Genomic DNA, 26271 nt, shown 5'->3' with positions numbered 1-26271 from the left:
TCCAATGCTGACCAGGCGTTAGTAGGTCGTATGTACAAGTAGTACTCCGTAATAGTAATAAAAAAAACTACCATCAATGAAAGACACAACATACCAAGCAAGCTTTGGACTTTTCTCTGTCTCTTTCCTCTAAGAAAAGACTCGAAAGACAGCAACTAGCATATATAAGTACCGAAATGGGCTAGCGCGGGACGATGTTATCGCAGAATCGCTTATCGATAGCCCTGCTTGGCTGAGCTGACCTAAAGGCTAGCTGAATGAAAACCATACATACTACCATCCTCACCTCCGGTTCTCATCAATTTCATAGGAATGGGGTGTGGTGGTGGTAATATGATCTGCACATATAAAAGCTCCTCCTCCAACACAAAATGATCTCCTACAGCCAAAGAGCCATCCATCGCGATACCGACCGCCATGAAAATCAAACCGCACTGCTCAATGCGCTCGATGACCACGATCAATCAGGGCTAGAAACTGCAGCCCATGACAACGAGCGGACCGAGCTCCGTTCCACAACAGAGACTCTACAGATTCCATGGCCAAAGCGCCTTGAGGAACTCGCGCGCCGCACATGCACGTCATCACCTTCCTGCCTGGACGAGGAAAGCGCGCAAAGTATACACCACCATCTCGACGCGCTGGAACGCCTTCTCGGGGATTCACTGCAGGGGACGATGCAGGAGCCAATGCAGGAGATCGTGCGCAGTCGCAGTCAAAGCCAAAATGAGCTTTCGGCATCGGTCGCATCTGATATCATAACCCAGGCGGAAGAATCAATACCACCTGCGCCGGATCAGAATCATGGTATAAATAAGGAAGAATTACTGTCCCAATTGCAGGGACTTATGAGCGAGGTCACTGCCTTGAACGAGGAGGTAAATAAGCGGCGCAAGGAATCTAGCGAAATCAGAGATCTCTTTGAAGAGAGGTGTCGCGGGTTGACGCGCTCAGTGGCAGAATTGGAAGATGAGGTTCTAGAATTGTGAGTGTCATTTATATTGCCATATAAAGGAACGAGTGCTGATGCCCATACTTTCTCTCAGACAAAGTGATCTGGTAGAAGATTCGATCGAGCTAGAAGGAATACAAGGCACTGTGCGCGGACTTCAAGACTGGATCGACCGGTTGCGCGAAACGCAAAAGATGAGTCGCATAACGCGTGACCAGACACGGCAAGAGGCCCGGCGACGATGGGCGATACGGGGAATTAGACAAGACGTTGGCACGGAAACTGATGGAGAGGTTGTTTTGGACGGCCTCACAGCCTGGATGCGCGGTTGGCGGGATGTTGAAGAGGGATTCCAAGTTCGATCGCAGGCACGACAAATGAGGAGGGAAAAAAGACAGGAGCAGCACTTGCGGCCGAGAGAAAAGCAGGAGGAAATGTCTCGGAGATCCTGGGCCAGTTGATTCTGGGACTGTTTTATATATACTAGTACTTACTGTTATGACGTTACGAGAGACAAGAAATAAAAGACATGATCCAATCAAGTTCATAATGCATTTTTGAGCTTCAAAATTCACGAGAAACAGTGAGATTCAATCCACAAACCCAACCTCCCAAGAATAACAAGAAAAAAAAATACCACACATCGCCAGAAACCCGTATCGTTCGCCGTACCCAAGCCTATTCCCAAACAATGCATGCCATAATGCATTTTCTAAATTCACGAATGTATGTCCAGAGAAAGTATGTAAGAAAGGTGAAGAAGGAACCCCATTAAAGCTTCGGTATGATATGAGGGGATTGGAAGACTCTGCCAAGGAGTCAAACAGAATTCTGTTGGCCCCTGTCGAGTGATTCGCCCGCAGCCACCTTGGTGTAAAAGATATGGCGGAAAATCCCGTATCAGCACCGCTGGAGGATTGGAGGTAATTTATCAATTAGTTCGGTTTTATGGCCCTTGACCACACCCAGAAGAACAAAGAAATAGCAACATATTGCTGCTGGTAAAGGAGGGAATGGAACGGCTTGAAATTTGTATTGTAGCACATGGTCAACCGTTTAAATGGGAGAGCCAGCTACCCTAGTCACCGCTGAAGATTGATGATGGCCATCTAGAAGAGTTAGCTTCGGCATAATTTGCCTAGGGGAAGTGCGTATTACCTGATCGCCGAAGCCATACGCAAGCTTTTTGCCGTCGTGATCCCAAGATAGATCTCGATTGGGGGCCGTTGCTGCGTGACCATTCTGTCCATTCGTGGGGTGATCGGGGTCTTCCTTGACTTGTTCTGGGCCGGGGGCCATCCATATAGCCATGGGCTCCCCGCCGCGCTCGGCATTCCAAATGAGGAGCTTCTGTTCACTGACTGCACAGAGAGCATATCCGTCCGGCGAGAAGCTGCCAGCTAAAGCAGGGGTTGATGACCCTAGGCGTAGGCGATGGATGCGTTTATGTTGTTTCGAGTCAAGGTCCACTTCCCAGACATGGACAAAGTTATCGGTTGAAAAAGAGGCGATTGTGATTGTGGAATTTTGTTGTGAATGGTGTTCAGCAGGTCGAATATCAATTGCAGTGATTGCATCTTGGTGGGGATTTTCGATCAAAATATCATGTGTCGGAATCCAAATCGAGCAATTCGTAGAGCTTGCGGCAACTGCAACAGAGTATGATGATGTATGAACGGAACGAACAAAAGTCCAAGCGGTGTCGGTGTCCCGAGAATTGTAGGTTTTTGTCAGGCGGATGTTATCGTCCACCTCACATTGGTAGACAGCCCCATCTCCGCATGCGAAAACCAGATTGCGTCCGCACCAGGCCAATTCGTAGACGTGACTGTCGATGGCCTGTGGTGGAGGGTACACATCCGGCCGGCGGCTGTCATCCCAAAGAGCCAATTCCGAGGATCGTTCATCGGACGCCACAACGACCAACTGTGGACTATCTTTTGACCAATGCAGACCATTGATCAAACGGGGGAGATCAGGCAGGAGATCCACAACATTACCTTCGGGATTATACATGGTAATCGCCCCCTTCTCCGTATCGCGGATAGTGGCCACGGCTAATTTGGAGCCGAGGGCATCCCAGGCCACGCCGGATACATAGGCATTGGTACCTTTCAGGTCTAGAAAACGATTCTGTTCCGGGGGCGAGGATAATGATAGCTTCCATAAGCTACAAAAGGTATCGCCAGCAGCGACAAGTAGGGTCGAATCCCGGGGGCGCCAGCGAGTGGTGAGCACGTGATCCTGGGCATGCAGGAGGGCGGTGTCGGGCGCCAAATCGGCGGCCTTGGCGGGGGAGATCTGGACGCCGGCGCTGCTGCCGGTTGAAAGGGTGGGTTCCGGGGCCTGTTCCTCGGCCCCCCATGCTCACATCTCCGTCGCCATCCACCGAGCCTTTGCTCTCATCGTCGACTTCCATAGACTCATCGCCATTCGTCTCCTTGCGCGACCTGGAATCAAGTGAGTGTCCATTGGTTGTGCGGTCACGCGCGGGCTCCGCCGGATGGTCTGTGCCATCGTCATCCCGGCGCTTCAAGGCACTGGCCTCGAACGGCTCCGGCCCGAAAAAATACTCAGTGGGTGTAAATTTAATGGGGTTTCCCTCCTGTAGAAATCCAATTAGGTCTGTGTAATTGATAGAGCCGCCTGAATATGCGGGGGGAAAAGACGAAGTCGAAGCAGACAAGGTGGTGGCTCCAAAGTGTTGTGTCGCGCGCACATACCTTGTCAAGCGAGGATTCCAGTTCGTGGTACTGCAGGCCCTTTTGGACCAGCGAGACGAGAGCATGGGTCTTGATGTGGCGCGCAAAGGGAAGACTCTGCGGATCCGGGAACCATGCGCGCTGCAGTGAGACAGCAGCATCACCATGACCTGTTTGAAAGAAGGGAGATTTGGTTAGAAATGCAATGGGATGGGATGATGGTGGCGGTGGTGGTGGTGGTGGTGGTGATCCCAGGGTGAGCGCGCTACGAACCTGATTCTTGAAGATACCTACGGGGAAGCGGGTTAGATCTGCGGGAGGCGCATCGGAGGAATCGGAGAATCGGGGGATGGAGGAAGGGAAGACATACCGCCATATTAAGTAGTTGACGTGATGGGAGGTAAGGTCGGGTTGTGCCATGACTACATGTGCGACCATTCAAAGCGCCGACATGCCAGGGGCGAAGGAAAGCTGGAAGGTCAAACGCCTGGGAAAATCGAAAGTGGAGGCGTGGAGATGAGCTTCAGGAACGCGGGCGGAAGCCGAGTCCGGCAGAAAAGGGGGGCGTGGTTGGAGTGGAGGGAGTTGGAAGAGAGAAAGAAATGAAGGAGAGGGAAGTGGTGAATGTTGGCAGGAGATAAAAAAAATTAGGGAGATCGGGGTTAGGGATGGAGATGGAGATCGTGGAACATGAACATCAGAATTACCTTAGGTACCTAGGTAGAGAAGGGAAGAAAGGGAAGAAGGGTTGGACATTCAAGTTCCAAGTGACAAGAGCTTAAGCGCACCAGCCACGAACCAGACCACTAAGAGACCAACTCTGGAGACCACCCTAGACCTGCCAGAGGCAAATCTCGCAGAATCACTCGCTTGGCTCAGCCGCAGTGGCTCGTTAGTAATATGTGTGTGGCTGTTAGTGGGGCTGCCGATCGAGCTTAGCGTGAGTAACGGAGTACGAAGTACGGAGTAGCCTAATATACGGAGGTTTATATGGCATGTCCGGGTACTTGCTCGTGTCTGCAGCCTTCTGCAGGGCAAATCTGGTGGTCAGGGCGCCTAGGCTTGGTTCCACTAAGATAGTAGTATATTACCTAGGTATAGCTTGGTAGTAGGGAGTATATGATATGCTATCTATCTAGGTAGGTAGTATGCCATATACCTAGGTACTTAGTAGGTATATAGATATATACCTACCTAGGTAAGTATGTCCACTATTTACTACTACTACTAGTAATATACTAGTATAGTCACTACTCGTATGCTGAAGACTAACCCAGTAGTTTTCCCCTTTCTCTAGGCCTCAATTAGCTTAGTTATTAGTAGTACTAGTAGTACTAAATCACCACAATCTCAGCCATAATATGATACATATAAGTCAAGTCTATTAAATCAATATTATGGTATCCTCTCTTTGCGTGTTATCTATAATTCTAATTTACCCATCTATCTAGGTAGGTAGGTACTCTACTTTGTGCATCCCGAGGTCCCATACAGTGACTTAGCACCACCACCCACCACCACGTATACTTCTGACCGCCTCAGCTGAACCCCCAGCAACGATTCCCCCGATCACACAAAGCGCCCAGGTGTACTGGTTCTCATCCCCCCGCGGTCGCCGCGTCTCAACATGCCGCTCCGAGTCAATATCCCCCCCGGCTACGCGCGTCTGCCTCGTCAGCCTGCTCACCCTCTCCCTCCTCTACAACATCGCCCGATGGCGCCAACTTGACACTTCCGCCGGCAGCCTCCAAACTACACCAATCATTCCTTACCTCACGCTGGTCCCTTCTCTCTTCTTCTACTACCCCTGGACTCTCATAACCTCCACCTTCGTCGAACAGAATATTTTCACCGTTCTCCTCAATGCCGCGACCATCTTCTACGGAGGGAAATACCTCGAGCGCGCATGGGGCTCCCGCGAGTTCAGCAAGTTTGTCGCCGCTGTTACGCTGATTCCGAATGCCGTGATAATCCCCATCTATCTGTTATGGGGTGCTGCCGGAGGTTCCTCCAGCCGATCGTTCGTTCCGTCCCAGAATCCATATCCATATGCTCCCCGATCTGAGATCCTAACTCCCTCGGCGACAGTTTGACCCAGATCTGCGGTGGCGTCTCCATTCAAGGCGCCTTCCTCGTCGCTTTCAAGCAACTCGTCCCTGAACACACCGTCGCAATCCTCAAAGGCATGGTTAGAATGCGTGTGAAGCATTTTCCGGCCTTGTTCCTGCTCCTCAATACCCTGAGTGGTTTCATTATCGGAACCGACACCGCTGCCGTTTTGGCTTGGCTCGGCCTCCTTACCAGCTGGACATACTTGCGATTCTACAAACGCCAGCCTGATCTAACTGGCATGTCGACCACCGGCCTCGGTATCAAAGGCGATGCTAGCGAGACCTTTGCCTTCGCCTGTCTCTTCCCCGATATTATGCAACCCCCGATCGCCTTTGTCGCCGATCAGATCTATGCAGTGTTGGTAGCGGTTAAGGTTCTCCGACCATTCTCCGACGATGATATCGCTTCGGGTAATCAGCAAGTGTTGGCAAGAGGCGAAGCCGGTCTACCATCTCTTATGAGCAACCAGCGCGCAGCATCGAGGGGTGCAGGCAAGCGTGAAGAGGCGGAGCGCCGAAGGGCTTTGGCCCTTAAGGCTCTGGACCAAAGATTACAAGCAGCCACGGGAGGTCACTCCCAAGCAGGACCATCAACACTCACTGAACCCGGAGGTCGAGCGAACTCGATATCGCCCACCCCTTCTGCGACCAATGGTGGCATGCTGGGAGAGACCAGCTACAACCCCGATAATGCATAGAAACCATGTCGGGTTCTTTTCTTATTTTTTTTTTCAAGCGCCTTGCATTAAGCCACTTCATTTGGGGTGGCTCTACGACTCGCGACGGTTGCTCTTTGTCTTATTACTGCGGTGTATATAAGACTATCTCGCCAATTCTTGAACAATGTCCTTTGAGATTGGATATGTACTACTTCTACTCTGTGATTTTATAAAGACCTCCACTTACCAGCAAGCTGGGGAAATGAACCGGCCAGCATCATGTTTATGGTCGAGTTGTCCAAGTCGCTGTATGAGCACTGCACCTTTCTGAGTCTAACTTGATACCACTTATAAACGAAAGTTTTGCAAAACCAATTTTACAATCCGCATCTATCCTAGACACGAGAATAATTATTCCCAAAAATAGTACATAGTCATAAGGAAAACAACGATGCTATGCTACAAGTGGTCTCCTCTCCCCACCCTCAACGGGTACCAGGGCATTGGAAAGAAAAGGAGGACCAGAAAGATTCACAACCAACTCCGAATCAGGGCCAACGATAACAAGAAGCGACGCTGCACCCCTTAAGCAGTCTGCGACTTCTCAACCTCGCCACGGGCCTCAGCAAGCATACGCTCCTGATCCTTCTTCGCTTGCCGCTTAGCCCGTATCCGCTCCCGATCGTGAACAGCCTTCTCCTCGATAGCCGCGAACTTCTTCGCCTCGGCGATATCCTCCTCTGAGGCCGGGACCTCGCTGGCGTTTGTGGAAGTCTGCACGCGGTTCCAGATCTCCTGGTAGGTGAGATCCTTCACGTTGACGGTGGCCATCTTCTCGCCGGCGCCGGGGGCCGGCGCATGCTTGTCGGTGATCTGCTGTGAGCCTGCGATGGCTGTCGCGGTGCTGCCGACCCGGTCGGCGAAGTAGATTGAGAGTGTGGCGGGAATGTCTTGGTCCGTTGTCTGTTTTACTGTCATGGCAACGCCCGGGTTGTAGTACTTCAATCGGGGGAGGCAGTTGCGCCAGAAATGCCGCGCGCCTTGGTGGCCGCCGTAGATCTTTTGCGCGTATGTGAGGTGTAGCCGGGTGACTGCTGGGAAATCTTTGGAGGCATTGGCGACGCTGGGGAAGATGGCGGCGCCGGTTCCGACTCGGATATCGAGAATCTATGTGGGATTTGGGTTAGAATTGCTTCTTTACTAGTTGTGGTGCCTTGGCTGGTGGTTCGGTCCGATGGGCTGGGTTGGATATCGGAATTCAAGATTCGGAGAAATAGGTTAAAAGGGGATGTGGGGGGTATTTACCCTCTGTGATTAGAAGAAAAGAGTTAGCCACTTGTACGTCGATATCATTTTGCACTGAAAGCAATTGATTGCAGAAGGTTGTTGTCAGTTGCACTTACAGTCTTCAGCTTCCGCATACGCTTGAATAGGTTGACCATGATGGCGAATGTGGCGCAAAGGGATTGATCCCCGGTGCGAGGAGGATTTCGGGATTGGCGGGTATTAAAGAGAGTGTCGATAGGCAGACCGCTATGATTATGGGCCTGGGAGGAGCTGGTAACGCTTGTCGGAGATCTGGGGAAATTTGTTGCGGAAACTCTGGCGCCGCGAAGTTGCTCCGGCATAACCATCACGTGATGTAATTGGCAAGTAAAGCCGTACGGGAGGTTTCTTTGACAGCAATTGGACTTTTTGGAGATTCCAAGGATTTAAAGTTATCAAATTGGAAAGAAATATATTTAGTTTTATCTTTAAATCCATAATTTCTATACCTTCCCTTCGTTTATCTTGCTTTTGTACTAGTATTGCATACGGCACGTACCTCTGATTACCGCTGGAGTGTTACAATACGGCCGCCTTACCGTCCTGAGTCACAATCGATTTTATATCAGTGGACCCCGCGATATTTGTTCCCTGCCCCTCAGGACTCTTGCAATTAGGGCATTTCCTGCTGAATTACAATCATGGCGGCCGCTGCTGCATCCGCTGAGCTCGACCCGAGCAACAGCTCGAAGAACACCCTCAAGCTCGAAAATGTTGACTTGCCCCTCCCCCTCCATTGCATGCACCCGCTTTTTTTTGGTTCATGACCGTTGCTAACCTAAGATGACTCTAGACCGAGAAGCGTGACAACCTGATCGCAATTGAGAAGAAGTACCAGGCGCAATGGAAGGCCAACAAGGTTTTCGAAGTCGACGCCCCCTCCTTCGATGAGGTCCCCCAAGGCTCCATGACCCCCGCCGAGATGCGCGAGAAGCACCCCAAGTTTTTCGGAACAATGGCTTATCCTTACATGAATGGAACTCTCCACGCCGGTCACGCCTTCACTGCCAGTAAGGTCGAGTTCATGACTGGCTTTGCCCGCATGGAGGGCAAGCGTGCCCTGTTCCCTCTTGGATTCCACTGCACTGGTATGCCCATCAAGGCTTGTGCTGATAAGCTGCGCGACGAGGTCAAGCTCTTTGGACAGAACTTCGAAGGATACAGCGAGGAGGAGGCTGCTGCTCCCTCTGCTCCCACCCAGGAGTCTAAGCCCGAGGCTAAGGAGCAAGCCGAGAAGTTCTCCGGCAAGAAGAGCAAGGCCGCTGCCAAGACCGTCAAGATGAAGTACCAGTTCCAGATCATGCTGGCCATTGGTGTTCCTCTTGAGGATATTCACAAGTTTGCCGATGCCAACCACTGGCTGCAACACTTTCCTCCCCTCGCCATCCGTGATCTCGACAGCATGGGTGCCCGCGTCGACTGGCGCCGTCAATTCGTTACTACCGATGCCAACCCGTACTACGACGCTTTCGTGAGATGGCAGATGAACCGCCTGCACGAGCTCAACAAGATCATGTACGGCCAAAGATACACCATCTACTCTCCCAAGGATGGCCAGCCTTGTATGGACCACGATCGAACTGAGGGTGAGGGTATTGGTCCCCAGGAATACACTGCCCTGAAGCTCCAGGTCAAGGAGTGGTCCCCCCAAGCTGGCTGAACTTGTCAAGACTAGCAACATCGAAGATGACGCCAAGGTGTACTTTGTACCTGCAACCCTTCGACCTGAGACTATGTATGGTCAGACCAATTGCTTTGTTGGTCCTAAGGTTACTTACGGTCTGTTTAAACTGAAGGAGAAGGAATACATCGTCGTGACTAAGCGTGCTGCTTGGAACATGGCTTTCCAGGGCCACTTCTTCAGCGAGTTCCCCAAGTCACAGGATGATCTGCCTCTTGTCTTCGAGACGGTCGGTAGTGACTTTGTCGGTACTCTGATCAATGCTCCTCTGTCGTTCCACACTGAGGGTGTCTACATTCTGCCCATGGATGGCGTCTCTGCTACCAAGGGTACTGGTGTTGTGACTTCCGTTCCCTCAGACAGCCCTGACGATTATGCCACTCTCATGGACTTGATCAAGAAGGCTGAGTTCTACGGCATCAAGAAGGAATGGGCCGAGAAGGAGATCCACCCCGTTATTGAGACTCCTACCTACGGTAACCTGACCGCCCCTGCTCTCGTTAAGCAGCTAAAGATCAACTCCCCCAAGGATGTTAACCAGCTGGCCCAGGCCAAGGAGCTTGCATACATGGAGGGTTTCTATAAGGGAACCATGCTCGTGGGCGAGTTTAAGGGTGAGCCTGTCAGCGCTGTCAAGGACAAGATCCGCGCGGCTCTCATTGAGAGCGGCGATGCTTTCCCCTTTGCCGACCCTATGGGCAAGGTTGTCAGTCGCAGTGGTGACGACTGTGTTGTTGCCTACCTCGGCCAGTGGTTCCTGAACTATGGTGAGAACGATCCTGAGTGGCAGAAGGAGACATTAAACCACGTCCTGAACGGCTTGAACACCTACTCCAACGAGACCAAGAACGGGTTCGAGAAGAACCTTTCGTGGCTGAACCGCTGGGCCTGTGCCCGAACTTACGGTCTTGGTTCCAAGCTGCCTTGGGATCAACAGTTCCTGGTCGAGAGTTTGAGTGATAGTACCGTCTACATGGCTTACTACACTATCGCTCAGCTTCTGCACGGCGACCGTTATGGTAAAACCACTGGTCCTCTGGGCGTTACCGCCGACCAGATGATCGACGAGGTATGGGACTATATCTTTACTCGCCGTGAGATCAGCGACGAGCTCATCTCCAAATGTGGCATCTCCAAGGAGGCTCTGCAAAAGATGCGCCGCGAATTCGAGTACTGGTACCCTCTTGACGTCCGTGTCTCTGGAAAGGATCTTATCCAAAACCACTTGACCTTCTTCCTATACATTCACGTTGCTCTATTCCCACCCGAGTACTGGCCCAAGGGCGTGCGCGCTAACGGACACTTGCTCCTCAACGGAGAGAAGATGAGTAAGAGTACTGGTAACTTCCTGACTCTGAAGGATTCAGTAGACAAATATGGTAGCTCAGCCACGCGTGTTGCCTTCGCTGACGCCGGAGACTCCATCGAGGATGCCAACTTCGAGGAGAGTGTTGCCAACAGCAACATTCTGCGTCTGCACACTCTGAAGGAATGGATCCTGGAGGTTTCCAAGGATGAGTCCCTGCGTACCGGCCCGGCCGATGCCTTCGCTGACAAGTTGTTCGACAATGAGCTGAACAGCCTGGTCCGTGAGACACAGAAGCACTACCAAAAGTAAGCTTTTCTTCTAAATCCCCAATGGGCTCCGCCGCTAACCTATCTACCAGCACTGATTTTAAGCTCGCCCTGAAGTCTGGTCTGTATGACTTTACCAGCGCTCGTGACACCTACCGTGAGTCTGCCATCGCCGCTGGTGTTGGTATGAACAAGGATGTTGTCCTGCGCTACATTGAGCTGCAGGCTCTCATGTTGGCTCCTATCGCTCCTCACTGGTCTGAGTACATCTGGCTCGAGATTCTCAAGAAGGTCAGTCATATCGTCTCACCCATACCCCTCAGAGACCCTCAATACTAATTCAATAACAGCCCGAGACCATTCACTTTGCCAGGTTCCCTGTTGTGCCCGAGCCCTCTCACGAGCTGTCCGCCGCTCAGGCTTACGTTCGCGGTACTGCCTCCAACATCCTGTCCTCTGAGGGTAGCTTCGCCAAGAAGCTGTCCAAGGGCAAGACGTCAGCATTCGACCCCCGCAAGCCCAAGCAGCTCACAATCTTCGCTGCCAAGAAGTATCCCGTCTGGCAAGAGAAGTACATTGACCTCGTCCGCGATGCCTTTGACGCTCTGAACATTTCCTTCAACGACAAGGAGCTCAACGCCAAGGTCGGCAAGCTTGGTGAGATGAAGAAGGCTATGCCTTTCGTTCAAACCTTGAAGCGTCGCCTGGTGAATGGCCGCGAGTCCCCCGAGAACGTCTTTGAGCGCAAGCTACCCTTCGACGAATTCGCCGTCCTTGCTGAGATGGTTGACGGCCTCAAGCGTACCTCGGGATTCAAGCTGATTGAGGTCATTGCTGTTGATGAGGGTGGTAAGACTGGTGAGGTTGTTGGTACAGGCGAGAAGCGCGAGGGTCTCCAGGCTGAGAATGCCGTCCCTGGCCAGCCTACCTTCACCTTCGCCAACGTTGAGTAGAAATGCTTTTGTTCAGGTTGGGATATAAATGTTCTTGTCCGTCTAAAGAGTCATGTTTTATGAGCTTATGCTAAAAAATTCAAAATAAATGCATTTCATGGTTCTAGATTTATCAAAGGGCAAATTTAAATTGTATCACACCTGCCCAGGTGGAGAGGGCTATCTCTCAGAATAACCTTGTTGTAGGAAGATGAATGATCAATAATTCTGATTCTCAGTGACGCGCTGTAATTCATTTTGACACTTGCCGCGCTTCCAGGTGCAAAAAATGGCCTTGATATTCTATCGATCCGGAACGTGCCGACACATGGGATTTATCTGACTGGCGTTGTGAGTTCAAGTTCGCTCAGCGCTACAGGATCACCGGGGCAGCATAGAGGATTTGATACTAGTAGTTAGTACAGTGTACGGAGTACATAGCTAGCAGTTGACCACTCCCGTCCATTTATCTTCTTTCCGCATGCCACACGGCATCGAAGATAAGGGCTGAAACAAATGTTTACTTTGCATTGAACCTGTTTATGCGACCCTGAGAGACATCGCTAACCGATTTCAGCACTAGGCCTCGCCTTTGAACCAAGTTGGTCTCTGCCAGTGCAAAACCGGTAGCGAGGCACGTGGAGGAGATTGCACGTGTATTTTTCAAGGAAGTCAAAGACTGTTTCTTGAGGAGCGTAAAATCTCCTCTTCATGATCCGACTTGTATGTAGTCTCATGGTTCAGAACAGGAAGGAGGTGCATCCTTTCAAGGTTGGAGGGGGACTCGGAGGGGCTATCTAGGTACTAGTATACCTTTGATCTATCGATTCAGCTGCGCCGATGATGTGGCATGTTCTACATGGCCCGGGGGATAATACAGAAGACATTGTGATTGGGCCACAGTCTAACTGAATATCCATGTTTCGCAAATTGTGGAGATGACTTCAGGAACCTGAGTTGAATGTTCCGCAGCGAGCAGCTCCGCGAGTACCTAACGTTCAAGTTGTAATTTAAATATGCCTCTCTGGCCTTTGTTCTAAGTAATCTTAACTTCTGCAATATTTTCACCTTGAGAAAGAATAACTCTTACAAGAATGCAAGCCCACCTGGACAAACTTGAACCTGAAAGTGTCGCTCAGAAAAAGACAGCAGTTCCAGTATTTGCTGTAGCCGCTGATAATGCATGTGGTATAACTGAGACGCTTCGAGTTAAGACTTGAGCGGAGTTTACGACCAAGCGGGGATTTCAAAGCCACAGATACACTTCACGTTGCTATGCGAAGCTACTTCAACAATGGAGGATCTTTTTGCTATCTTATTCCCACCACCGAATGGCTCACAGAAGTCCCGATGCTATTCGACGCTGACTTGCTAGTCGCAGCCGGGCAGAAATTCCTGCACCTGTCAATGTGCATGTTTCGTACGTTTTAAGGGGCGAGCCACAGTTGTATGGGGGAACAGGACCTTAGCGAATGTAGACTGTGACTTTCTTCACATTAATGTCCGCCGAACGATTGATGCCATCGAGCGATCTATTCAATCCGCGCTTCCGATATTTCTTTTTCCATCCGAACAATTCGTCTACCTGGCAGTCTCTGAAAGCAAGGTTCACCAATTACCTTTATGAGATCTGGAAGAAAGGAGCCCTGGTGGGCGAAACACCCGAGGAGGCATTTTTTGTTCGAGTTGAGGAAGATGATACTATGACACCCGATGAAGTCAAGCAGGGATTCATGCGGCTCAAAGTTGGAGTTGCAGTTGTGCGTCCCGCAAATTTTATTTCCATGGAGTTCACTCAACAAACTCAGAAATGAGACGTCGGATTTTGATATTTATAAGTTCCTAAGATTAAAATTTATTTGCATAACTATGCATTGAGTGCGACAGATTTCCCAGACTGCCATTAGAGGTCAGATGTGGATTATTAGACTGCTTTCAAGTCGTGACGGCAAGGAAATACTCAACGGATTTCCTGTACTGTACCACCAATCTGCTATCTCTAGGATTTCTCGGGATTTTGATTCTGCCTATTTTGGCAGGATTGTAATCATCTGGGCGTAAGTCACCTCGTGCTTCCTCGTCGACGAGTATGTAAAATTTCATAGCGAACGCCAGATGCATAGGTGGATAACGGAGTTGGATTGGGCGAAGCGAGAATAATGCGGGATAATTGGATCCTGATCATGCAAGAAGATGGAGACCTTGATTCAAAGGCTGCTACATTTTCGTTCAAGACTGCGCAAGTACAAAAGCCTGTTCACAGGCTTCCTCCACCCCGGCCCAGTACCCCCTCCATCTGGACCACAGAGACATCATTGAACGTCTTTGTTGGAACTGATATAATGTTATAGAAAAATCTGGGCAGCTGATTATGACGTGGAACCTTGGAAGAGGCACTCGAAGTTATGGTCAAATTTAAATTCTTGAAATAACACTTTTAGTACTGTTGCACGTGCTAATTGTGTTACGATACAAATGAATTATTGCCTTTAAAACTGTATAATTGAAAGTTATAGGATCCTAAAACTAGAAGAGACTACGAGATAATGATTGTATTAGAGCTTCGAATTTTGTTCAAGCGGTTTCCTTCTGAGCAATAACCCTCATCAGCTTCAGCGGCGGGGAGTTTCCATTCCCACAAAGGTGTCGATAGTTCTTGATCAGTTCTCCAGCCTGCTTTGATGCTGCCAGCTCATCATCCACCTGCCCGGACCGCAACAAAAGGCTTGCATACAACGTTTCAAAAATTGCAACAAATCTTGCTTCGGTATCAGGGCGCAGGTTACTATCCCAGTCTGAACTGTAGGCTAGCCGCTCGACGTTCAAGTAACCAGCTGCCATGCACTCTTCAAAAACCTTTGCTGATGCCCGGAAACATTTCCCTTCCGCCTTGAACGAAGAGTCAAAGCATCGCCAAATTTCCTCAAAGACGGTGTTGTTTTCGAGCTTGTACGTGACTTCGTCGATTTCCTCCCATTGGAGGAACCCACCAGGTTCTACCTAGATCAGCGACCATGCAGAATAGTAAGATGTGACGAAGCATGAGATATGCTTACGAACTGCTTACTTAGAATTTGATGAATGTTGGTGATCGCGGCTTTGTATTCGTCTTCGTCAATAGCGGCAATCAACAATCGTACATGGACCAAGTCGTAGCGATTCCAATGCTCCTCTGGGAACGGAGCTGTTATATTGTGAACAGAAAACTCGATATTGCCCTTATCATCAGGGAACTGATCAGGCGATATATCGAACCCATGATAGTAACGTTGGGTGGTATCGAATTTTCCTAAGAGCTTTGAAGTATCTCGGAGCCACACTCTTCTTAGAATTAGCAAGGGGCCGACATCTGTGGTAGGGATACCTAGGTAGAGGACTCACCCGGTCCCAGTTGCTATATCCGCAACTGAGATGATATTTTCTTTCGGAAACGATGGGTGAATCAAAGTGTTTTTTGTTGCCTTCACCAGCAGATTGTGCTGTGAATCGAGACTAAATATTGGTTCCCTCCATTAGGTGTGAACTTGACTTGGCAGGGTTTGATTCGCCTATGATACCGTTGTGATTCTTTTTTACTTCTACCGAAGACGTATTTCTCGTTGGTATTCGACATTGAGGCGAGATAGATGAACTGATATAAAGATGAGGGAGAATAGAGTATCAAAATAACTCGAGTGATTGAAGAACTAGGCCGTTGCAGTGAGAAGATTGAAAAGCTCGTCGGGAATCAATGCTACTTATACCCCGTTGAGCCACCCACTCCCATATCCTAAGCGATTCCCAACGGAGCGCTAAATATTATCTAGATCAAAATATAGTGAGTGGCTCAGCTGAAGTATGGTGGCGACTCAGAAATGCAGCAAAATTCACTTGGTGATCAGACTCACACTGAGTTGAATGGCGCAGATAACCATCTTTTTTACTCAAAACTTTCCATTTACGGTTAATTTTGCATGTTTAATACAGCTTTGAATGGGCTTCAAATTTTCAATCTGCAGGCTTGGGGCCATTTTCTATTCACTCAAGGTTCTGTTTCTTCAGGTCGTGGTGTCGTTCAGCCAGCCACATACACACACACATAAGGTGATTCAAGCCGAGGCATGAATTCCCTTGCGAAGAGATGCCATTGTCCCGACCGATTTCCTACACATATATTCCACAAAAAATTCCTTCTTATAATTTTTAGAAGCTGCAATAAAAACCTTGGAATGTATACAATCCCAGAGTCACCTAGTATCGGAACCCTCCTTGGGTGGATAACTGACGCGTGTTCCTTATAGTTCCTGGATTTTCCTGCAGATGCCATGACTCAAGTATTTTCTTAGCCTAAGAGCAAGAGAAAGAAAAACAAATTTCTCGTAAATAATACTAGTATGTAATCTGTTTAGCTGCATTGGCCTCTTCATGCAATCGAAATTTGAGCGCGCCACCCCCGCAGCATGCATCAACCGGCGGAGGAAAGCCGAAATAATACATAGGCAAACACCGAAGGATTTGAGTCTCCCAAGATATGCGGGGATAGGAAAGAGGGGCTAATTATCATCCTGTGACCTGTTGGTATTTTGGGGTTTCAAAATGAGGAGACCGCCATTCATCTTGTAAAGAACATAGTACTTTCTCTGGCCACTCACGAGAGCATCCAAAATGACTGCTCAAAATGTCGTGTATTCTGAGGGCTCACTACATGGGCTGCCTAGCTTTCCGGATGAGTCGAATTTCACAAATTTGACTGCGCTGGTGACTGGAGCCAACGGAATTTCAGGATACCACCTGGTCCGTGTTCTGGTGGCTAATCCTAAGCGATGGAGCCAAATCTACTGCCTATCAAGACGACCTCCGCCTGATAATTTCTTTGAGGATTTGGGCGAGGGTGCGACACGTGTCAAGCACATCGCAGTCGATTTTCTTTCCGAGCCAGCGCAGATTGCAGACCGATTGAAAGTAAATATACAGAAAATGCAAGTACGATCACAGTTTCTTAAGACAATGACACCCTTTAACAGGATCTATACAGTGATCATGTGTTCTTCTTCTCTTATATGCAGACCCAGCAAAAGGGCAGTGTTTTGGAGATGTGGTCAGACGCTAGTGCATTGGCCGAAGTCAACTGTATGTTGCAAAAAATGATTTATCCTATGACTACGAGAAGTGTTTACTAACTCGATCCATGGGTGCTAAGCCAATCTTTTGAGAAATTTCCTCAATGGCCTTAGACTGACAAGCCTCCAGCCTAGACGGTTCCTGCTTCAGACAGGAGCTAAAAATTATGGTTTTCATATGGGTCCAGCCACCAACCCTTCGTTTGAGTCCGATCCACGAATTACCCTGGAAGATAATTTCTATTATCCACAGGAAGATGCCTTGGTAAAGTACTGTGAAGAGACTGGCGCTGCATGGAATGTAGTCCGCCCTTCATATATTATCGGAGCTGTTCGTGATGGTGCATTGAATTTTATGATTGGGCTCGCTATATATGGGGCCATCCAAAGCTACTTGAAAAAGCCTCTGGATTTTCCTGGTGACTATGCTGCCTGGGATCGTGAATTTTGTCAAAGCACCGCCTTGCTAAATGCCCATTTTGAAGAATGGGCCGTCTTGACTGATAAAGCAGCTAACGAGGCATTCAACATACAAGATGGACAGTCCTTCACTTGGGGGCGCTTCTGGCCATACCTTGCTAGTTGGTTTAACATTCCGTGGAATCCCCCTGAGGCAGATCCCTCAAAATACAGGGTGACTACATGTCGACATGTGGATACTCCCAGAGGGTATGTGATTTTATAAACCGGCTTTGGCCACTTGTCTGACATTTTGGTAGCTATGGACCCACTGGGACAACTCGTTCGACCTTCAGTCTTCTAGAATGGTCCGAAAAGACAGAAGTTCAAGAGGCATGGAAAAAGTTGTCAGAAGATCATGGACTTGTCATCGACCCGTTTGACGAGCAAAAGCGTGCTCAAATATTTGGAATGTCGGATTCGGCTCTTCTCGGGGACTGGCCACTTTCCTTGAGCATGCGAAAGGCCAGAAAACTGGGCTTTTTTGGAACTGCAGATTCATTTGAAACTGCTTTTGAGGCAATAAAGGATTTGTCACGACTGAAACTGGTGATACCAACTGTTATGAAGGAATATAGCGAGTAGATAGAATCTGATGTATTCAAATCTATGTAAACACGAGGATCTTGAAATAACTCAAATGCCATTCATTATTTGAAGAAGCTTCAAGATACTACATCATTGGAATCACGATTACTCAAAAAACTTCTTCTCGCCTAGAAGCTTGAGAGTTGTTGGCTTGTCATGGCCATATATGAGCCTAGCCTTGTACAATCTCTGTAGCCGTCGAGTCATATTAAGGCTGCGGTACCATGCGTTGTGATCCCTTGCTAGACCACCATGAGGGTGACCGAGCTCATAATTGTCCGAAACATGAAACTGATCGGTAGTCCAAATGAAAGTACCGTCATTGTCGAGGTTGACTTGCATCATACAGAGTCCAGGCGCGTGACCTGGTGCATGAAGAAGAGTGATGCCCTGGAAAAGTTCCAGTTCGGACTCAGTGAAAGTTTCCCATTTCAGTTTTTCCAAATGCATATAATGTCCTTGGTAGACACCATGATCAGCCTGGGTCGCAATAGCCCAACAGGCATGTTTGAACTCTTCCTCGTGAACATAGATTGGCACATCGGTGTCAACAAAATGCTCAAGTCCACCCGCATGATCGAGATGAAGGTGACTTATAATCACTGCTTTCACATCTTTTATATCATTACCGGTGGCCTTAATTGCGTTGGGAAGCCTTTGCGCTTCAGAGTACTGGGTTCGTGGGAAAACATCGGTTAAAGGAGCCGGCCACGCCTAAGAATCTTATTAGTAGCTTTCCGGAAATTTCTAGAAGAAAGCTATCAAATACCACTTCAAGATCCTCTGCGCAACCTGCGTCATAAAGAATAAGACCGACATCGGGGTGCTCGATAAGAGCTGAAAGCAGCACTAGCTCACGGCGCTTGTTCGTTGGGTTAAGGTCACTCAACTTGCTGGTATTTGCACCGCGGAGGATCCTAACAGCATCGTAAGAATCTGCAGCGGCCCATATTCAATTTTAGCTAACCATGATTCATCTGCTTCCAGCATACCCAGATCCAAAATATGCATCTTGGTTCCTTTTGGGCATTTGAAGGCCGGAACCGCAGCCGATGCTAGTAAATTCGACATGGTAGACATTTTTTGAAGTAAAGCGATCTTGATGAACGAATGGTTATGATTTTGTATTTGTAATGGGCACTGGGTGATAATGAGGGGTAACCAAGATTAACGAGGTACTTTGGTCTTAAGTGATACAAGCTTGGCAAATTTGCATGAAATATCTTTACACAGATTATGACAATACACTGTCCAGTTTGATCTCCAAAACATTGATTGGTTTATCTTTATTTGGATCCCCGATGATTACCTCGGGAATTCGTCACCAATAGCCGAGAATGAAAACTTGAAACCAACGCCGAAAGCCTGGTGTGATAAGCAGCTTGGTCTATTACAACATTGCAATTGAAGGAAGCTGCCTGCCAGAAAGACTGGACCGATCGCCGTTAACTATTGAGCTCCGTACTCATATCTACTCTATGGAATAAGGTCGTATTTGGCCAGTCTCAATAGATCCCCAGACCTTCCTTTATCGCCCCTCCTTAAACCAGTATGGCCTCCATGTATCTGCACAAACAACCATAAAGCCTATAAATTCAAAGCACGCAACATCCTACATGGCAGGGTCAGCCAAGGCCTTGAATGACAGTGCAAAATGCAGAAATGTATGATAAATCTTACCTCCTCAGCCCTTCCTTCAGAGCTAGTTCGTCATTGGAAAATACCAACCTAAACCACCCCGCATCCTTAGAGTGCTCCTCCCCAGGATGTAAGAAAATACCTTCATCAAGAAGCTGCTGTGCTAGAGCAAATTCGCGTTCTTGAACCGAGCAGTCAATATCGGGGAGGAAAGGGGACAAGTCGACATAAACAAAGAATCCGGCGTTGCTAGTTTGTGAAAATTAGAACCGACACAAAGATTTTGATAAATGTGAAAAGATACTTACCCTCCTTTCATGTAGTTAATACCTGCTTCGCGAAGTGTAGAAGTCACTAGGCGATAGCCTGCTGCAAGGCTAGCCTGAGATTTAGCTAGGAAGCTCTTTACAAAGTCTTGATCTTCTAAGATAGCAGTCCCGATCGTAATTGCAGCCTGGGAAGCACCATGAAGCCGCCTAAAAGTGCGAGACTTATATTAGCATTTCTTGATCAATCGTTGAAGGTGCTGATCATTTTGAAAATGTTCGTCCTGAGATCCTGAAACTTACAGAACCATTTTGCATGCCTTGCGAAGTTGCTCATTTGCAGTTACCAAGAAGCCAAGATGCAGACCCCCAGAAGCAAAGTCCTAATTTATAATAAATCTCAACAGAGCCCCGGAGGCTTATGAAATTCTTTTATTGGAATCCGACTCACCTTGCTAAATCCATATAGAACGTGGACAAGATTTGGGTCGATCAAGCCCTGCAGATCTAACGATAAAATAGAAGTGAATGGCACCGCATCAGGATCACCTGAGTCAAAGACGCAGGATGCATATACCTCATCGCTAATAAGATGAAGACTCTTTCTGTCACAAAACCTTGCAATATGTCTCAGGGTGTCAGAGGGATAGCAACGACCTGATTCGATTTCGATTAATCTATCGAAACCCTCAAAATTCAATGATTGGTGATAGAATGAACGTACCGACAGGATTGTGTGGGTTGACTAGGAGTACCGCACGGATTTTGATGCCTCGCTGCTCGGCTTCAATTAAAGCTTGCTCGTACTTAGCCACAGAGTTCGGCGTAAAAGCCTCATCGGTTGTGGTATCGGCATAGACAATTTCAACGCCCGCCTCGACACCATAGTCCAGCTCAAAGCGGCCGTATACGGGGCGATTAACGATAATGCCTTCTCCCCGCTCTGCGAGGTTGAAACCGAGCATGTTGCCCAGAGACGTCGGGGAATCCGCGACGAAAACATGATCCGGATTAATTGGTGAATGTGTGCCCAAGACCTTGTCTAAGTGAGCTGCAGCAATTCCCGGAAGACGAGCATTTATAGTGGCGCTCGAGCGGTAGCTGACTGAGTCAAGTGTGAACGTAACCTAGAAGTATGTAAGATCCCCGGACTTGGTCATGGAAGCAATGATGTGTTCCGGAAAGACAGATATTTACTTTGTCGTTAATGTATTTCACAATTTCAGACCTCATTGGTCTCTGATAAATGGTCAGTGGAGTAACTCTATTGCTTCATTTGATAAGCACACTCACATTCTCTGCCATGCCAAATGAAATAAGACCTTGAGGATTGGTCTCAGGGTTATAATCCGGAGTTGGAGTAAAACGGAAGGGACGTTCCAGTTGCTCAACATTCTGAAGAGCACGAGAAGATAACATCTTGCGTGTAGAGATATCCCTTTCTGTTTTCCCCCTTCTCCTGGTTAAAAAGTACGTGTCGGAAGAGGCGGTGACGCAACTTGCTTGTTGAATTTGGTGTTTCTGGCTCATTAAAAGTCGCAGATTAAAGAGAGTCCGACATCAGGAGTTGCATTCTTACCTATGTTACCTAGATCAAAGAGAAGATCTCAAATTGGAGCTTCTTCACAAGGGCCGGATCGTCGAGAGTGGAAGAAGCAAAGAGCTTTGGCAGTCAGGAGAACCATTGAAATGTCTCCACAGCAGTGGGGACCCCCAGGCTGCAGCACCCTGAGGCAGTCCAATACATTGGGGATACGAGAGAACATTTCAGACATTGACAGAAAATCGACGATGACAGAGATTGATGTATAATTACAGTATCTATAGACAATAAAACACCAGTGGCTATGCTAGTTTGTAGTGTACATTTTTGTGGGTCGCCGATCAGGTTCAACTATAACGGTACCTCATACGCGGTCTCTTCCGTTTGTCTGCTTTGAGCTTCTCAGCGATAAAATTCCAACATTCCATTGGTTCACGAGACCCGATGTGTTTGCCGTTCGGGGTGAATACCTCAACTCGAGGATAAATGGGCGGCTCTTCGGGGTTGTGTTTGGCGCGAATTTGCACACTGACTTCAATCCATCCGCAGCCCTCCACAAGAATATCGGCAGACATAACCTGGTATGGCAGCTGGGGAATAGGGATTTTGCGATCCTTTACTGCCTTGGCAATAGATGTGGGTAGATTTGAGCGTGTAGTATCCCATTTCAAATCGAATTTCCCGGCGGATTTCATGGTGCTACCAGTCCCTTCACTCATCAGAACTGTGCCAGGGTATGCTCGTTGCTCGGTTTGGATTTCAATGGCTTTCTCGGTTTTCGTAAGATGAGTTTCAATGGGAATGAAACAAGCAGCAAGAAGCGTGTGCTCCGGGTTCACGGGAGTGAGCCGTACGAGTCCACCGCCAAGAAGAAGTGATTGACCGGGTTTGATGGTACATCGTTGAGGTTTTATTCGCTTGGTCATGATCAGATCCCGTTTATGTTCGTCTCGAACGAAGTCCTCGAGCTGGCCACGCTCCATGCCTGGCAGGTCAATAACCTCGCCTTTGCCACGACCGAAAGGAATGCGAATAGGCGAGACCGTTGTTCCTGGCATGGAAGACACGACCGGAAGGACAGGGAATTGGTCTTCGTGAGGTGCAGGGGGTAAAATGCTGTTTGGATCGTGTAGATATGCCTGTCGTTGGTTCGGGACTTCAGCTTTCTCTCGTTGCTCTTCAATCCATTGGGCCATGTTTTCGATGGTTCGCTGGTCCTTAGGAAAACAAGCTTCGATAAAGCTGCTCTTTCCCACATTTGCCTTTCCAACAACCCATATACCACCGCCATGTTGTCGAATTTCTTCCTTAACCTGCTTTGTCCACCATCCGCGATGCGCACTAACCATATGGACATTGCCTAATCGAACATCCCTCCCTGCTCTTCCAAGAGCAGCACGAAGCTGATTGCGGACATACTCCATCTTCGAGTCCACCTGCTCTTTAGTTGCTGCTAGCAAGTCCGAGCGTGTGATTATAAAACTGAGACTAGGCAGTTTCTGGCCGCCATAGTACTTTTCATGTGAAGCACGTCGGTTTAATGACCGCTGGCCCTTGACTGACAGTGCATCATGAATTCGTGGAACGAGGGACATGGGAAAATCGGCAGCATCGATGACATGGTAGACACGGTTGTCCTTGTAGGGAGATTCCTTCAAGTAATCTCGTATCGCAAGAGTATCTGGTTTGGGCGCGGCAATCGCTTTATTATGATGGATGAGATCATGGCATCGATCGCAGACATGGGTAGTTCGGGTCGGCGATTCAATAGAGGGCGTGTCCGGATTCTCTGCCTCATCCAATAGAGCACCTTCTTTAATTTTGGATTAGCGTAGGGACATTTGAGGGTGGTGTTGACTTTATCGAATACCTTGGATAGGCCGAGGGGCCACCATCTCCCCCTTCCCATGAGAGTCATCCACCGAGAGCTCATCTTGCAAGGTCGGTATTCCTTCGGATCCTAGCTCTGTATTTCGTTCTTCGATTGCTTTCTGCCTGGAGACGAGGAGTTTCCGAGTTTGCTTCCGGCTCGCGCCATAGTAACCCGGTTCATCTGGCTCAACTGTTTGCGAAAAAGCGCCACACCCTGGGCAGCAGACGGGTAGAACATCCGTCAGCCCCTCGATGGTAGCTTGTTGCTGAAAGCGCGTAGTAGAGAATAGACGAGTTGCGTGTAGGCCGTGGCGCGTGATGGAGTTTGCGGTTAGGAGTGTACTGCGAAACGAGGGTGTTGAGAGTGCTAGTTGACGAGGATACCTCGGCATCAATCGCAGAACATCAAGTCGTAGGGTCTTAGACAGCGCGCCCCAGAGCAGGCCAACATGATGGATGTTGTCGCAAGAGGAAGTTTGCGCGGTGCCACGCTTTTTCCAGTTTCTGCCGGAGAAAAATGTTATCGATAAGACCTCCGCACGGCGACCTTGGGATCCACTAAACTTTAGAAAGACGGGGCTACCTTACCTGTAGACATGGAGACATGATTTACTCTGGTAATTCTTTAATTGCACGAGAATCCCCAATTAGGTTTAATCATATTCACGAGCTTATAGCACATTTACCTTCTACAAAGGCTTCAATTACTGAGAATAATATGTGTGGCGCGAGCAATCAATTGGCTGTTTGATTATTGCTCCAAGATCGCGACTGTAGGACTAACTATTGACATGGAAACCCGCTATAAACCCCAAAGCCCCAAAGAATACATAAACGCCGTCGTAACCCATAACCCAAATGCTGCTTTTATGAATTTAAGCGCGAGCCTTACCCTTGCCTTTGCCTTCAGGCTCTGCCTCTTTTTCCTCCTCGGAGTCGCTCATAAATTCGTCATCGTCATCGAAACCAATGAAACGTCGAGCAGCAGCAGGCTTCGGGGCAGAGGGACCTGCAGAACTGGATGATGGACCTTGCTCTTCTTCTTCGTCTGAGCTAGAGGAAGTAGCATGCTCGCTGCCTTCACTGGCACTTGTGCTAGAGCCACCAAGAATCACATCTCGGAGGTTGTCGGTCCATGCGCCATCCTTCATGGCTTGTAAAACCGCCTCATGGGCCTTCTCAATGGATTCTTCCTTGTCTTCCATCCACTGCCCGTCAACCTTTTGCTTCCCATCACCATTCTTGATTTCATCCTGTCGCTTCTCGGACATATCCACAACTGCTTGCCATCGTCGTCGTCTTTCTTCCTTCTCCTTCTTATCCATCTCAGGCTTGACGGCGAGATATTCAGCGAGGGCCTTGGCCTCATTCACGGTACGCAGGCGGCGGCCGTCGAGGTTGCGACTGGAGCTGTTGCTATCGCCTTGATTGCGCTTGCGTTTGCTTGACATACGACCGCCGGCAGCACGAAGCTGAGAGCCGAATCCACCTTTACCACCGCATAGGGGAACGGACAGGCGAACTGGAAGGATAGCGGAGGGGGCCGAGGTGGTGCCATCATGAGTGCAAAAGAGATATCGCAGGGGATCGGACGAGGGAGTGATTTGTTTGTTGTTGGTCGTCGTAAGAATAAGTGACTGTAGAGAAAGCGAAGACGGGAGATATGAGGCGACCTTGTCGGTTAGATCTGAGATTGTCGAGGTCGATGCCAACGAAAACGAGACGGTCGCTGGTAGCGAAAGTCCAGGGAATGACGATAGCAGAACGTTAACATTTGACGATGCCATCTTGAAGTGTGGTAGAAAGATCTCTTCGACCGAACGCGCGAGCTGAGAATATGTTTGGGATGATCTGCGACCAGGTGTGATGGCGATAAGATGGAGGTCACGGGGTAAGGCTGCCAGCCACAGTCATGTGATACAGTCAATCGGTCAGCAATATAGAGTCATGTGACTTGTCCAAACTCCATCGAGGTAACGTGACTTACAAGAGCCCCAACCCTAGAGAACCCGAAGAGGAATATCATATTCGCACTTCGCGCGGGCTCCACTCCTCTTGATTCTTTAAATCACCCATCAATTTTCTGGATTGTCAAAGCGATTCCCCGAATTGCACCAGGAACTCGCGACAATGTAAGATTGCCTGTTTTATCACTCGCACTCATGCCGATTTACTGACAATGCGCCAGGCTTATCCCCAAGGACGACCGCAAGAAGATCCACGAGTACCTCTTCCGCGGTATGTAACCACGACCCTCGCCGACGCTACGATGTCCCTCGGTTCGACACGCCGCAATTGCGCTGATGCAGACCAAGATGGATATGGCTATGAGATCAATTAACTGACTGTATTTGCAGAGGGTGTGCTCGTGGCCAAGAAGGACTTCAACCTTCCCAAGCACGGTGACATTGATACCAAGAACCTCTATGTCATCAAGGCTTGCCAGTCTCTGACCTCCCGTGGTTTCCTCAAGACCCAATTCTCGTGGCAGGTGAGTCTTTTGTTCCATTCTCATCGTGACAATTGCATGTCCAGGTTGCTAATATGAACTAGTACTACTACTACACCCTCACCCCCGAGGGTCTTGACTACCTGCGCGAGTGGCTCCACCTCCCCGCTGAGGTTGTCCCCGCCACCCACATCAAGCAGCAGCGCTCCCACAACCCTCCCCGCGGCATGATGGGCGGTGAGGACCGTGAGCAGCGTCGTCCCCGCGCTCCCCGTGAGGGTGGCTACCGCCGCCGCGAGGAGGGTGGCAAGGAGGGCGGTGCCCCCGGCGAGTTCGCTCCCTCTTTCCGTGGTGGCTTCGGCCGTGGCCGCGGTGCTGCCGCTCCCCAGTAAGGGATGAGGCCTTGGTCATCCTGTCAT

The 26271-nt window shown here is 49.0% G+C and overlaps 13 protein-coding genes across 13 annotated transcripts; 6 read left to right on the top strand and 7 right to left on the bottom strand.

The window, feature by feature from the left end:
- Positions 1-371: 371 nt before the first annotated feature.
- On the top strand, positions 372-1413 carry N7533_009152 (uncharacterized protein; the record flags this gene model as incomplete). Its single annotated transcript, XM_057105802.1, has 2 exons — positions 372-985; positions 1047-1413. The coding sequence occupies 2 exons, from the start codon at positions 372-374 to the stop codon at positions 1411-1413; spliced, it is 981 nt and encodes a 326-aa protein (XP_056957251.1).
- Positions 1414-2008: 595 nt separating this feature from the next.
- On the bottom strand, positions 2009-4074 carry N7533_009151 (WD40 repeat domain-containing protein; the record flags this gene model as incomplete). The annotated part of the gene is made up of 5 exons (XM_057105801.1): positions 2009-3253; positions 3324-3506; positions 3676-3824; positions 3928-3944; positions 4025-4074. 5 exons carry the CDS (start codon positions 4072-4074, stop codon positions 2009-2011), a joined length of 1644 nt encoding a protein of 547 aa, XP_056957250.1.
- A 977-nt stretch (positions 4075-5051) lies between these two features.
- N7533_009150 (rhomboid family protein) lies at positions 5052-6463 on the top strand (the record flags this gene model as incomplete). Its single annotated transcript, XM_057105800.1, has 4 exons — positions 5052-5054; positions 5106-5109; positions 5197-5674; positions 5743-6463. The coding sequence occupies 4 exons, from the start codon at positions 5052-5054 to the stop codon at positions 6461-6463; spliced, it is 1206 nt and encodes a 401-aa protein (XP_056957249.1).
- Positions 6464-7009: 546 nt separating this feature from the next.
- Positions 7010-7866, bottom strand: N7533_009149 (mitochondrial 54S ribosomal protein mL61; the record flags this gene model as incomplete). The annotated part of the gene is made up of 2 exons (XM_057105799.1): positions 7010-7591; positions 7828-7866. The coding sequence occupies 2 exons, from the start codon at positions 7864-7866 to the stop codon at positions 7010-7012; spliced, it is 621 nt and encodes a 206-aa protein (XP_056957248.1).
- Positions 7867-8391: 525 nt separating this feature from the next.
- On the top strand, positions 8392-11959 carry N7533_009148 (leucine--tRNA ligase CDC60; the record flags this gene model as incomplete). Its single annotated transcript, XM_057105798.1, has 5 exons — positions 8392-8463; positions 8544-9388; positions 9426-11045; positions 11099-11297; positions 11357-11959. 5 exons carry the CDS (start codon positions 8392-8394, stop codon positions 11957-11959), a joined length of 3339 nt encoding a protein of 1112 aa, XP_056957247.1.
- Positions 11960-13437: 1478 nt separating this feature from the next.
- On the top strand, positions 13438-13752 carry N7533_009147 (uncharacterized protein; the record flags this gene model as incomplete). Its single annotated transcript, XM_057105797.1, has 1 exon — positions 13438-13752. The coding sequence occupies one exon, from the start codon at positions 13438-13440 to the stop codon at positions 13750-13752; it is 315 nt and encodes a 104-aa protein (XP_056957246.1).
- A 760-nt stretch (positions 13753-14512) lies between these two features.
- On the bottom strand, positions 14513-15551 carry N7533_009146 (class I SAM-dependent methyltransferase; the record flags this gene model as incomplete). The annotated part of the gene is made up of 4 exons (XM_057105796.1): positions 14513-14934; positions 15006-15259; positions 15320-15430; positions 15496-15551. The coding sequence occupies 4 exons, from the start codon at positions 15549-15551 to the stop codon at positions 14513-14515; spliced, it is 843 nt and encodes a 280-aa protein (XP_056957245.1).
- Positions 15552-16582: 1031 nt separating this feature from the next.
- On the top strand, positions 16583-18081 carry N7533_009145 (SDR family oxidoreductase; the record flags this gene model as incomplete). The annotated part of the gene is made up of 3 exons (XM_057105795.1): positions 16583-16879; positions 17168-17706; positions 17757-18081. 3 exons carry the CDS (start codon positions 16583-16585, stop codon positions 18079-18081), a joined length of 1161 nt encoding a protein of 386 aa, XP_056957244.1.
- A 108-nt stretch (positions 18082-18189) lies between these two features.
- Positions 18190-19155, bottom strand: N7533_009144 (N-acyl homoserine lactonase family protein; the record flags this gene model as incomplete). The annotated part of the gene is made up of 3 exons (XM_057105794.1): positions 18190-18798; positions 18854-19001; positions 19052-19155. 3 exons carry the CDS (start codon positions 19153-19155, stop codon positions 18190-18192), a joined length of 861 nt encoding a protein of 286 aa, XP_056957243.1.
- Positions 19156-19671: 516 nt separating this feature from the next.
- N7533_009143 (uncharacterized protein) lies at positions 19672-21407 on the bottom strand (the record flags this gene model as incomplete). The annotated part of the gene is made up of 8 exons (XM_057105793.1): positions 19672-19696; positions 19765-19971; positions 20031-20198; positions 20292-20371; positions 20440-20645; positions 20713-21115; positions 21186-21227; positions 21282-21407. 8 exons carry the CDS (start codon positions 21405-21407, stop codon positions 19672-19674), a joined length of 1257 nt encoding a protein of 418 aa, XP_056957242.1.
- Positions 21408-21878: 471 nt separating this feature from the next.
- On the bottom strand, positions 21879-23795 carry N7533_009142 (uncharacterized protein; the record flags this gene model as incomplete). Its single annotated transcript, XM_057105792.1, has 2 exons — positions 21879-23341; positions 23402-23795. The coding sequence occupies 2 exons, from the start codon at positions 23793-23795 to the stop codon at positions 21879-21881; spliced, it is 1857 nt and encodes a 618-aa protein (XP_056957241.1).
- A 483-nt stretch (positions 23796-24278) lies between these two features.
- On the bottom strand, positions 24279-25190 carry N7533_009141 (telomere maintenance SDE2 family protein; the record flags this gene model as incomplete). Its single annotated transcript, XM_057105791.1, has 1 exon — positions 24279-25190. One exon carries the CDS (start codon positions 25188-25190, stop codon positions 24279-24281), a length of 912 nt encoding a protein of 303 aa, XP_056957240.1.
- A 50-nt stretch (positions 25191-25240) lies between these two features.
- N7533_009140 (40S ribosomal protein eS10) lies at positions 25241-26244 on the top strand (the record flags this gene model as incomplete). Its single annotated transcript, XM_057105790.1, has 5 exons — positions 25241-25264; positions 25501-25535; positions 25592-25641; positions 25761-25894; positions 25957-26244. The coding sequence occupies 5 exons, from the start codon at positions 25241-25243 to the stop codon at positions 26242-26244; spliced, it is 531 nt and encodes a 176-aa protein (XP_056957239.1).
- Between the last annotated feature and the right edge of the window lie 27 nt (positions 26245-26271).

The sequence above is a fragment of the Penicillium manginii genome (genome assembly GCF_028828005.1).
Source record: "Penicillium manginii strain IBT 31320 chromosome Unknown utg000006l:1.0-4164085.0:1.0-4166146.0, whole genome shotgun sequence".
Taxonomy (NCBI): Eukaryota; Fungi; Ascomycota; class Eurotiomycetes; order Eurotiales; family Aspergillaceae; genus Penicillium; species Penicillium manginii.
The sequence above is the reverse complement of the archived record's forward strand: the minus strand, read 5'-3'. Positions and strand labels throughout refer to the sequence as shown.